The 13,556-nt window shown below is 37.0% G+C and overlaps 1 protein-coding gene across 1 annotated transcript; it reads right to left on the minus strand.

The window, feature by feature from the left end:
* Nucleotides 1–5,864: 5,864 nt before the first annotated feature.
* Nucleotides 5,865–8,257, minus strand: LOC145074309 (GTP-binding protein-like protein). The gene is made up of 9 exons (XM_079020710.1): nucleotides 7,958–8,257; nucleotides 7,654–7,842; nucleotides 7,483–7,536; nucleotides 7,254–7,364; nucleotides 6,871–7,188; nucleotides 6,642–6,788; nucleotides 6,468–6,566; nucleotides 6,315–6,374; nucleotides 5,865–6,229 (listed from the first exon to the last, which is right to left on the minus strand). Exons 1-9 carry the CDS (start codon nucleotides 8,162–8,164, stop codon nucleotides 6,161–6,163), a joined length of 1,254 nt encoding a protein of 417 aa, XP_078876836.1. The 5' UTR covers nucleotides 8,165–8,257; the 3' UTR covers nucleotides 5,865–6,160.
* Nucleotides 8,258–13,556: the final 5,299 nt, after the last annotated feature.

Raw genomic sequence — 13,556 nt, forward strand, 5'->3', positions numbered from 1 at the left:
CTTTTCTGGAAATTATCCGGACAGCCCTAGGTATGTTGGCCTTCAGCATAGAGCAGGACCGCCTCAACCCAACCACCAATCAAACAATCATGTGCACATAAGTAACATATATATATATATATATATATATATATATATATATATAGAGAGAGAGAGAGAGAGAGTTAGGTTCAAATGTTTTCACTATCTATTGTGTGCATGTATGACTGATTCTGGACCAATCATTTTAGTTATTTTAAGAAAGTAATTAATGCATATTAAATGCTGAAGATGTAATTAATACCTATTATATCTTCAACATGTAATATATATTAATTACTTTCTTAAAATAACTAAAATGATTGGTCCAGAATCAGTCATACATGCACACAATAGATAGTGAAAACAAAATAACCTAACCCTATATATATATATATATATATATATATATATATATATATATATATATATATAACATTCAAATAACTCTAACAAATCAAATAGCATAGCAACATCCTATAACCAAGATACCGACCTAACATGCCACTAAGCATACTATCATCTTAGCTACCAGAGTGCTAATCAATAAGCATAGCATGCAATAAACCCAGATACAAATCTGAAGGGTCGGCATTGGTGCCTTAGACCCTGTTGATATAGTGAGAATAACTCACCTCGCAAGTAGTGCAGAACTATCCTGAAAGTCTCCAACCGATGCCTCACCGAAAATCTCAACTGTCTAAAAATAACGAATATTAGATAACAAGGCCCATAATTGGCCCAATTCCCCAAATTGGGCCCAAATCCCCATAAGTGGTCCCCATCCGAGGGTCCATTTCCATGTTGGCCAAAAACACTGTTATCTAGAAGTCCAGCCAAGGCCCAAGTCAACAGGCCCAAAGGTGGCCTAATCCCGAAGCCTAAATCGTCAAAAGACCAACAGAGAGCATATGTGGGGCGTACTCCTTTGGTACGTTGGGGTACTCTGCCTGACGTTGACCACCATTGGCGTGGTCAACCCAGTACGCTGGACGTACCGGATCTACGCGGGGCGTACGCAGGTCTTTACCAAAACTCAAATAAGTGCTTAATTGCTTAAGCACTTAAGCCCAAATTCCAGATCCATCGACCAAAAGTGCCTTAGAAACATAAAGTCTTGAACTTTAAGACTTTGGACGTTTAGAAAGCGCTTAATACATGGTCTTAACCTATTAAGACCTTCCTATTCCATGCATGGGACATATTCAGCTAATAGGACCTCATTTTTATCACTTAAGACCCTTCCTAGGGTCTGAAAGGACAGCTCAAAAAGGTCCAAAATGCATCATGCATAATATGGGGTTTTTGGTGACAAGAATGTAGTCAAGAAGCTAAGTAAAACTAGATCTATACAATATGGTTGCCAAGATAGGAGCCTTTTACCTCCTGGAGCTTCTAAAGGATACAAGAACTTTAGATCCTTAATCTTGCCTTCCTTCTCCAACTATTTGATGCAATGCCTTCACCTTCAAGAGCTCAAAACACACAACAACTCACACTCACACACAAAACTAGGGTTTGGGACGTTTCTGGAATATGGAGGCTAAGAATGATGAGGGAAAATGAGCCATAAGGATATTTATATAGCCCCCAACCCTAAATATTAGGGTTTTCTCCTGACATAAGTATGCCCAGCGTACTAAGGCGCGTCTAATACGCTCGGCATACCCTTATGTACGCTCAACATACTCCTTCCTGATCCAAGGTTGCAACCTTGGCCCTTAGACTTGTCCCGTCTCGACGCTTCCAACCTCAAGGACTAAAAATGTCAAAAGAATAAAAAGATAGGGGATTCGGAAATACCTGTAAAGTTCGAGATGTTACACTAGATCTGGAAGAATACCCACTTGGGTCGTCCATTCTCTACATGCTAACATACTTGAACCAAAAACCCTCATAAAAATGAAAAGAAGAGATCTAAGAAACCATTGAGCAAGGTTGGCACTTACTTACCTGAAAATGTAGCAAATGATGTGTAGTTTCTGGATCTACTCTCTCCCTCTTGAGCCCTCTAGCTTCCTCTTCTTCCACAAGTGTAACAACCCATTTTTCACGTCCAAAAATTTCATTTTTCAATTAATATTTAGTAAAATCATTTGCAAATAAACATTGTCCGATCAAACCATTTCATAAACATATACTATGTCTGAAACCCAAAACATGTGAACTATCAAAATATCAGAGTATGAATCCCATAACAATCCCATGAATGCGGAAAAACAGTGTGTGTATGATGTGCCGGTACCGCGCCAGCTCCTTCCCCTTCGACGAAGAGGTACCTGAAACCAAAACTGCAAACTATAAGCATGAAGCTTAGTGAGTTCCCCTATTGTACCACATACCATACGATCACATAACATACATACTGTCAGGCTATTCTGGGGTGCCTAACTACCCGGTGCGGCCATCCTGGGGTGCCGACTACCCGTGCGACCATTCTGGGGTGCCGTCCTACCCGTATCAAGCCATTTTGGGGTGCTGACTACCCATCGGTCCTATCAACCAATCCTCGGGGACTATTTCACCCCCTACTGCTACTATCACATATATCATAACATAAACATACTATCGGACATATATGGGGGTGTCCGAACTACCCTTCGGTCCTATCAACCGAACTTGGGGACTATTCCCCTCGTACTACCACTATCACATATAACGTATCAGGCCAGCATATAAACATATCATCACATACTGTCAGACATATATGGGGAGTCTAACCTACCCTTCGATCCTAATAACCGAACTCTACTACTATCACATATAACATATCATGCTAGCATATAACATATCAAGTAGTAGCAAACCTAGATGATATCACAAAGACGATCATCTAACATACAACTCCTACTGGTGGGCCGACATTGTGGCCGTAGACCCACCGCTACTGGAAGGTAACTCACCTCGAAGTAGCTGCTGATTTGAGGGAAACTGACTGTTTGCTGCTGCTGCTGTTCCGGAAGTCCTCCGGCTATAATTCCCACAAAACGCTCAGTCAAACACTGCTAGTTGAACCTAGGGTAAAATGACCATTTTACCCTTGACCAGGTCAAAGTCCAAGTCAAAGTCAACTTCCAGTTGACCCGACTCGCCGAGTTGGCTTTCCAACTCGTCGAGTCCCTACCCATTCGATTGTCCTTAATCCCGCCTCTACTCGTCGAGTTAGGCATTGACTCGACGAGTTCTCCTTCTAAATTGAGGTCCAAAGGTCCTTCATCTAACTTGCCGAGTTGCATGAACAACTCGTCGAGTTCATCTTCATCCGATGAACACCCCATGCTGAGACTCGCCGAGTTGTATGAACAACTCGCCGAGTCTATTCTTGAGGTAAGAAGATGGCCTTGGACTCGCCGAGTCAGGGCATTGAATCGCCCGAGTCCCTCCATGGGTGAGTCTGGCTTCCACTCACTGAGTCCCCCCCTCTGACTCACGACTCCACTCAGCAAACACGAAAAGGGGGAAAACTCGGGAACTCGCGACTCGACTCGTCGAGTCCGATGAACGACTCGTTGAGTCGTTCACATGCAATTACTACATACTCGATTTTGCTTGAATCCAGCTCATACCATACATAGATCTGGGCTCTTAGGGTAGGTTTTACACGTAAAGTTTCCAACTTTACGTGTATACATGCATAGGATGGGGATTTAAGGCTTAATAAAGACTAAAATGGTAGATCTAGGACATTCAAGCCATTTACTTCCATAAAGGCCATGGATCTGAGCTTCTGGAGCTCAAACATGCCTAGATCTATAGGTTAATCAACTCATTACCATCCCTAATCCATAAACAAGCTTGGAAATGGCTCAAGAAGGACTTTAATGGTGCTCTAAGGGACTCTTAGCATAAAAACAGAAGGAAACTGAGTTATACCTCAAGGAATCTCTGAAATAACACCAAGATATCTTGCCTCCTTCTTTTCCTCTTGATCTACCCTCATTTTTCTTTCAAAATCTTCAAGAAATCACACCAAAACACTCCAATCTCACAAGAAACGGGGTTAGGACGATATAGGGAGCTCTGAGGGTGAAGGAGTCGGGCTTGGGGTGCATAAGGTTGGTTTAAATATGGTGCAAACCCTTGAAATTAGGGTTTCATCCAGACAGCGGGGACTCGCCGAGTCGCCAACTTAAACGTGCTCAATAACCCGACTCTACTCGGCGAGTTGGGCCTACAACTCGCCGAGTTCAAGGCTAAAAATGTAAATTACTTAGATAGGTCATACGTACCAGGAACCAGGTTCTACAACAAGCTTCAAAAATACACAATGATCACTCAAAATGGCTCACATCCTCAAACAAAGCACTAAGGTTTCGTATATTAGGGTTTGGGACTTGGAGGCTGTAAATGAGGCTAAGGGGTGGGGATTAAGATGTTTAAATAGGGTGCAAAACCCTGAATCTAGGGTTTCCCAAACCCACACCAACTCGTCGAGTAGGTCTCTCTACCCGCGTTTAACACTTATTCCTACTCGTCGAGTAGACCTTCGATTTGCTTAATATATTTCCTTAATTAGCCTTCTAGTTTCCGGGTGTTACAAGGCTAGGGCATTCCAACCCGATGGTTGAGGGTCGGGGTATTCCAACCCGAAGGTTGACTGGACCCATAGTATGTTGGCATTCCAACCCGATGGTTGAGGGTCGGGGTATTCCAACCCGATGGTTGATTGGGCCCACAGTATGTTGTTATTATATGTGTGTTGTTTTTGTATTGGTATTTTGGGGAAAATCACTAAGCTATGGGCTTACAACTTTTGGTTAGGTTTCAGGTACTTCAAATGCTCGCGGAAAGACGAAGACGTGATCGTGCACCTCATCATGTTTTTTATTTCACAATTTTGGGATATCTGTGAATTAAATCTTATTTTGGAAACAATTTGTACACAATGATGATTTTGAATGTTTTAAAAAGTTTAAATTTTTGATAAATTTTATGGGTGTTACAAAAATTAAAAAAAATAAAGTTTTTTTTTTAAATCAAGTTATAAAAAATTAGGGAAACTCTAAAAAGAAATCGTATCAAGCCCGTAAATCAAAGTTTAAAAAAAATCAAGCTATACCAAACTTCTTAAATAAATTACTTGAAAAAAATAAAAGTAGAAGAGGTTTGAAGAAACAAATCAAGTGTTGTTTGGAGCAAAACACGCACAAATGTTTTGTAATCTGAATCCTTCCAAAAAACAAACTACCACGATATGACAAGTGTTATGCGTATGCTACGCCATGGCAACGGCCATGCAACAAAAAGTGGTCCGAAAAGATTTTTCTAAAAGAACAGTGTCTAAGCAATCCTAACAAAAATTACATGAATTAATTATCAAAAGAACTTGGAGTCTAATGTTTTTCCTTTCATTTGGTTGGTACACCAACTTCTTTATTTGATATTTATTAACAAAACTACTTATTGTTTGTGTATTCCTATAGGCATTACATGAAAAGAAAAATCATTGGATTAGTGGATTGTTTTTTCTTATGTGTGATCTTTACTGTATGATAATAATAAGCTTTCACCTATCTAAAAATTTATGTTCGGGTAATAGTAAATTATATGCTAACCTTTGAATTGTGTCTTGTTATATGGAGTTTTACAATGGAAGCATGAATAATTGGCAGTTGAGTATTTCGTTTAAAATATTCACGAAAACACATGAATTTCACTCCTGATAATACCTGATTTTCTATAATTAGTCATGTTGAATAAATTCTACTTTCTTGGAAAATGTAAATGGCTTCATTACACTTAATAACATTCTACATAATATGTTTACATGTGTGTCTATAAGCAAGATTAGGATTAGTTTATGGACTTGCAAATAGAAATGTAAAGTGAAGGTTCATTTATATCACTTTAGATGAAATTTCAAACACATTTTCATTATAAGTTGATTCCTCGAACCCAAAAACCTCATATTCAAATAACTCAACCAGATAACATCAACAACTGTGAGTATTTGCAGCATAATTTTTTATATCAAGAATATTTACTCCAACATCATGCTAATTGATGGCGTTCCTTCTTTATACTTTGTAATACTTTGTAATCTGATAATGAATGAATGAAGTGTATTAAATACTTGAACAAAATTGTATGCTGAACAAGTTGAGTGTTTGACTTGACTTGACTTGACATCCATCATCCATCATCAGACATTAAAGCGGAACAGCATTACATCACCCTCTTGTACAACATAGTCTTTTCCCTCAGACCTCAACTGCATATGCCATTTATGTTAACATTGTTAGGTTACATCTAATTAATAATACACATAAAAACAAATTGGGGAATCAACAACTTACAAGTCCTTTTTCTCTTGCAGCTGATAATGATCCAGCAGCAACAAAATCATCATAAGCCACCTGACATAATACAAATAATAATAATAAATACTATAATTAACATATAATTTTCCACATTTAATTATTTGAATATTCATTCGCCAACACACTCACTGTTTCTGCTCGAATGAAACCTTTCTCAAAGTCAGAGTGGATAACACCTGCAGCCTGTGGTGCAGTCATTCCTGCATGAATGGTCCATGCTTTTGTTTCCTGCAAAAAGATTTGGAAATTTTCTTTACATACTTTTTAAAAAGAAAAAAAAAATCATATTTAAATTTTCCAAACCTTCTCTCCAGAGGTGAAATATGTACGTAAGCCAAGAAGATTATATGTGGCCCTGATAAGATTTCCAAGCCCACTCTCATCTACACCAAGAGATGTCAAAAACTCTATTCTTTCTTCTGATGGGAGTTCTGTTAGCTCTGATTCCACCTGTAATTAAAACTTTCAAAACCAAACCCTTTTTTTTTTTTTTTTTTTTTTTTTTTTTATAAATGTAGCAAAGTTTCAGTACCTGAGCGGAGACAGTGACTATTCCAGACTGTAACTCAGAAGCAAGTTCCATGACATTTTTGACATGAGGATTATTTTCAGGTGAAGCTAAATCAGACTCTGCAACATTTGCCACATAAATCACAGGCTTCATGGTAAGTAAACAAAGATGATTTATAGACTCTTTTTCAAACTCTGTTAAGCTCACTGATCTTCCTGGTTTACCACCCAACAGGGCTTCCTGTATTCTTTCCAGGGCTGACTTTTCTGCCTCCTCTTTTGCTTTCACTTGTGAATTATTAGATTTGCTCTTTTTCAGTTTCTCTATTCTTTTTTCAATCTGCATTCCTTTTCCATCAGTTTAGTTCCATGCAAATTGTAATCATATAGCTTGATGTATCATACCTGATCTAAATCTGAGAATGCTAGCTCTAAGTTGATGACATCAATGTCTGACTTGGGATCAACTTGCCCACTTACATGAACAATGTCATTGTCCTCAAAACAACGTACAACCTTCACACAAGTAAATAAGAGTTTCAGAACACCAAATATGATACTTGCAGGTTTAGGTTGGACATAACTCATAACAGGTTATGTATGCAAATAACTGATTCATCAATGAGCAACAAACCTGAAGAATGGAGTCCACTTCACGTATGTGGGATAAAAATTTATTACCCAAACCCTAGGGCCAAACAATTGAGAAAGCATATATATGTGTTAAGAAATTGAAGGAGCTTAAATTCTAGAATAAATTTACGAATCTGTAGAGAGAAAGCAAGAGGGTTGTAAATCAATAAACCTCTCCTTGACTGGCTCCCTTCACCAATCCAGCAATATCTACAAATTCTATAGATGCTGGAACTGATTTTTGAGACTTGCTGAGATTAGAGAGCACTTGGAGTCGTGAATCGGGAACAGCAACAATTCCAACATTCGGTTCAATTGTACAAAATGGAAAATTAGCAGCCTGAGCTTTTCCGTTCTCAACCTAGGTCACGGAAATACGAAATGCATATGTAAGTAAATACGTGTTCTTTATCAATTTCGAATTCCAAGGTTGGATTCCATAGAGGAGAAGATGTGAATTGAATGAAGAGACTTACAACGGCGTTGAAGAGAGTAGATTTTCCAACATTAGGGAGACCGACAATTCCAGCTTTCAAGCTCATGCTTATCTTGGAATTTGAAGAGAAACGCCGACGGAAGCCAATGGAAAGAGAGGTTTCCGAGAAACAAATAGAAGACGTCTTGGTCAAGAAGGAGGACTTCAATGGAAGTGCAACAATATGGTGGCATGCTATCCTTGCCATTTCAGCACAATTGATGCTACTGCAAGAGAAGTAGGGTTTATCTGTGAAATATGATTATAAGGGACTTTACATTTCTATTCTATCGTTAAACACACTCTATTTGGTGAAAATAAAAAGTTTGAAATTTTTAAAGTAGATTCGGAGGATTTTGAGTGTGTGTCACATATTATTTCTCTATTTCGTCATTATGTTTTAATTTAGACAAAATTGCAAATTTGGTCCTTGTGGTATGTCAAAACTAGCGTGTTTGGTCCAAAATGAGTTTGGCTTGCAAAGATGGTCCAATAGTTTCTATTTGTTGCGAGTTTAGTCCAATGGCTTAACAGCCGTTACCAAGCTCCCGTTAATTTACCCATGCCCCTCTCACTTAAGGGTATTTTAGTCCATTCATCCCTGTAACCGTTCTCGCTAAAGCTCAATAAAAGCAGTTCGTCTCCTCCTCAATAAAGTAGACCGTCGTTCTTTACCAAGATCAATAAAAGCCCTAGACACAAAATCAGTTCTGTTAGTTAAGCTGCGATTTGTAGAGATTATCGGTGGATGAACATAACAATGTGGCACGTAAGGTTGTTAAACACACCCTTCAACCCCAAGGTTGTTTATGGTACGTAATTTGCCCTTTTTCATCTTTTGATTTCTTGATTTTTTTTGAAGTAAGTCCAACTGAGGTGTTTTTTTTCTTGTTTTGAAGATGGACACCCAACATTGTTTACCATTAAGTTGTACCATGGAGGTGAGTTCACCAAGTACCCTGATGTTCGTTACATTGATGGAACTGTAAACTATGTTGACATGGTAGACATAGATGAGTTTTCAGTTCATGAGCTCGATGCAATCATGAAGGGTTTTAGATATGGGGTTCCTCCTGTTATATACTACCATTTTCTTGTGCCTGGTGGAGACTTCCACTTTGGTCTTCGCCCTTTAGGAAATGATCAAGATGTTGCAAACTTTTCTCAATATGTCAGTGAGCACAAAGTGATGAAGGTATACACAGAGCATGGTGAAACAAGACTACTCACCTATTTCTTGAATCCTAAGCCTGTTACCAAGGTTACCCTTGTACAGTTAGATGAACCACATGAGGATGTGCAACACATTGATGAAGCTCCTGATGACCAATCAAAGGAAACACCTATGATGACTACACCTACTGATAATTTAGTTGATGTGGTGCCCACTCAAGCAAACCAACCTGACTTTGTTGAGGCAGCTACTGATTTTGATATTGGACTCTACCAACAAATACTACAAAGCAATGTTGATGGAGTCAATGGCACTGACATGCATGATGTCAATGAACCTCAGATAGATGAAGAAACCCAACCTCAAATGGATGAATATAACCAAGCTCAGATGGATGAAGAAAACCAACCTCAAATGAATGACTTTTGGTGTCACTTTGAAGCTCACTCAATCGTTCAAATACTTTTTGGAAACTCTTATTGATCTGTTTGGAAAGAGCATCGTTCGTCTCGACTGTAGGAGCTTGAGTCTTGAGATGGGTTAAAGTTTCATTAATAATAACGAGCATATCATCGAATTTATGGTACGGTGCATCAACAATATGCCATATGGCTCGGATCAACTTGATGAGAACCTGTTGCATTATCATATTCATTTCATCCTTTTTCGAATCTCCTTTTCCAGTCGTTGAATTTGTTTCTCATGACGAATATGACTTTGATTGATGATTTCGTTGGTAGCACTAATCATATCGTCATGAATCTTAAGCATAGCGGTGGTGGTGGAAATTTGATGATCGAGGCTGTCATTATACTTATGTTCAACTTCTTCAAGAGTATGCTTGAATTGGAGGGAAATGAGTTGATCAAGTCGATTGGCTCGTTCAATTTTCGAGGGATCAACATCTTTGATCTCAAAAAGAGGTTTGAGAATAAGCTCTAGCTTGGAGTCAAGACTTGTGACTTTTTCTTCAATCTTTGAATCAAGACCAACAACTTTCTGATCAAGGGAGTCGAATTTTGAAATAGATGAAGCAACATTGTCTCGGAGTTCTAATAAGGCAAAAGGATATGCAATGTTTTCATTAGAATATCCTGTGTCCAAGGTAGAACTCTCAGACTTCTTGTCATCATCGTGATCTTCGTCATGTGGTTCGGAGGGCTTGGCTCCATCAACCGAATTATCTTGAGATTTGGGAAAGGAGTGCTTGTTTGCTCGATCATCTTCTTTTCCTTTCTATTCAATGGAGGATGTGGAAAGAACGAAATCATAAGATGGTTTCGAAGAGGAGGGCTTCTGCAGAAAATTGAAAGTACTTGGAATCCGAATGACACCAATATTTATATTGTCATCTCCGAACATGACATCATTCGAGAGATCTTCATCATAGGACAACTTAGGAGTTTCTTCACTTGTGAACTTCGAAGGAGGATCATCTGAAACATTTGTGGGATCGGGAACATCTCCTATAGCGGTTTGTTGAGCTTTTTCGGAAGGATTGAACTCTTGATCAGTTTCTGCATCTGATCGAAAAGTGAATGGAAGATGACTTCGAAGAGCTCGTTGACGCATAAAGATAAGTGTATACTTTACTTGTGCTCTTGTTAGCTCTGAATGTCTAGAATGAGCCCTGTCAACAAAACCAGATCAATCTTTGTCATAAATACCCGATTGTCCTTTACCTGAAGCAGGTATCAAACCGACTGTGGCTTCTGAAGTAGGAGGGACTGCTCCAGCTTCAGAAAGCTTAGAATCAGAGGCATGGACCTATGATTGTGCATGTGAATAAGAGATGGATTTCTAAGTTGACTCCTGGGTATGTCCCAGGCGATGCAAGGGACTTTTTTCAACACCTGCACCATCTTTTTGGGAAGATGGGGGTGGTTTATGTGTAGACTCCCCGTGTGTGTGTGTGTGTGCTTGTGTTTTTGAAACTCCGAAGGGTTCTTTGGAAGAGTTGACGGGTGGGGTAGGCTGTGATCTAGAGTCAGATCGAATGCCGATATATGAATCCTATTGAGAGGATCCATTGGCTTTGGTTCTCTTTTTGGTTCGAACTTTGGAAGGGAATTTCTTATGCTTCTCCATTTGTTTCTTTCGTCCACCAGAAGAGGAAGTCGATTTGTTCACATCAGAGGGCAGAACATCCTAGACTAGGGTAGACTGTGTTGGGTTGTACGCATCCAAAGTCTCAAGATGGTGTTTAAGATAAGGCGAGTCAGATGGAACAGTAGCTAACATATGAGAAGGCAAACGTCTAATAGGTCTGAAGGCAGATTTGTTTGGTAACCTATAAGTATTAATAGCTTTAAAAGTGCAATATACCTATTTTAGATCGGAGTTGAGAGGAATGGCCTCTAATATTTCGAAGTAGAGTTGTTGCAGTGTCAAAGCCCATAATGGCTATGAAGTTTCTCAGAACTTTCGAGGGATTTCCTAGGAAATTTTCGAACCAAGGTCTCTTACCAAACAAGCTAAACTTTTACCAATTGTCCTAGGAAGTTCCTACACGTTTTCTAGAAAATAAATGTATATTTAAAGTTCTTAGGAAGTCCTTTAGAAGTTCTTACATTTTTCCTAGAAAATAAATATATATTTAATGTTCCTAGGTAGCTCATCGGTAGTTTTTATTACTTTTTAATATTAAACAAATCATATCATTTTTTTAGTATGCGAAAGAGCTTCATATTTACCTTGAAAGTGTTTCATTTAAGTTGTTCGTATGAAGTTTCTCGGAAGTTCCTACGTTTTTCCGAGGAAACAAAGATAAATTTATTTCTTATTATCATATTATTATTAATTATTATCATAAACATTCTTATGATCATCATTATTACTATTATTGTTATTGTTATTGTTAACAAGATTATTATTAATATTATTACTATTATAATTTAGTTATATGATATCGTTTGGTATTTTTATTACGATTTTCGTCTACAATATAGAACAAAATACAGAACGAAAAAAACGACGTTTGAACATAAAAAAGTGATTGAATTATGTTTCTAGGAAATTCTCTAAAAATACGTAAGGAATACCGAAGGATTTCTTAGACAATACAAAATTTGTCACCAATCCCTTAAAAATACGTAGATATTTCCAAGGGATTTTCTAGGACAATATTTTTTTTTGGGTTTAAATGTTATTTTTTTGGTTTCATATTTTGTACAACTTTATTAAACATTATATACTTTTATCTTACAAAGTTACAAATATTATACATATACACAACCATACATATGTACACATACATATAGATTTAAAATAGTAAACAAATGTCTTGAGTAATGGGTTATGATGATGTACACGCATGTATGTATGTATATATCATGTATAACTTGGTGAAATAAAAATAATTCATGCATAATGAAGTCGAAGAAAATATATAACAAAAAAAATGTCGTTTGAACATCAAAAAATGAAAAACAAATGATGTTCCTGAGAAATCTCTTGGAAATATATAGAAAATATCAAGAGATTTCCTACACAATACAAAAAATTTCACTAATCCATTGTAATTGAGTAGGTACTTCCAAAGGATTTCCTAGGACCAAAACCTGTTTTTTATTTTTTTCAAGGTTCAAATGTTGTTTTTTCGTTTCATATTTTGTACAACTTTGTTATGCATTAAATAATTTTATCTTACCAAGTTATATATATTACATACATATATGATATAGATTTATAATGGTAAATGAATGTTTTGAGTAATAGGTTCTGATGGTACGCATGCATGTATGTATGTATGTATATATCGTGTATAATTTGATGAAATAAAAATAGGTCATGTATAATGAAGTCGAACAAAATATAGAACGAAAAAAAAACGTAGTTTGAACATCGAAAAATGAAAAACGAATTATGTTCCTAGGAAATCTCTTAGAAATGTGTAGGAAATATCAAGGGATTTTCTACACAATACAAAATTTGTAACTAATCCATTGGAAATGTGTAGTTATTTCCAAGGGATTTCTTAGGACCAAAGCCTCGTATTTATTTTTTCTAGATTCAGACGTTGTTTTTTTGTTTCATATTTTATATAACTTTATTATACATTAAACACTTTTGTCTTACCAAATTACACATATTATTCATATACACATGCATATAGATTTAGAATGGTAAACGAATGTTTTGAGTAATGAATTCTGATGGTGCATATACATGTATGTATGTATAGATTGTGTATAACTTAGTAAAATAAAAGTGATTCATGTATACTGTAGTCAAACAAAATATTGAATGAAACAAAAAGAACATCGTTTGAACATCAAAATATGAAAAATATATTATGTTCCTATAAGAAATCGCTTGGAAATGAGTAGGAAATATGGAGATTACTCAAAACATTTATTTTTTATTCTATATTTATATTTGTGTATATGGATAATAAGTATAACTTGGTAAGCCAAAAGTTGTACAA

This window comes from Lactuca serriola, chromosome 9 (genome assembly GCF_051521515.1).
Source record: "Lactuca serriola cultivar US96UC23 chromosome 9, Lser_US96UC23_V15, whole genome shotgun sequence".
Classification (NCBI taxonomy): Eukaryota; Viridiplantae; Streptophyta; class Magnoliopsida; order Asterales; family Asteraceae; genus Lactuca; species Lactuca serriola.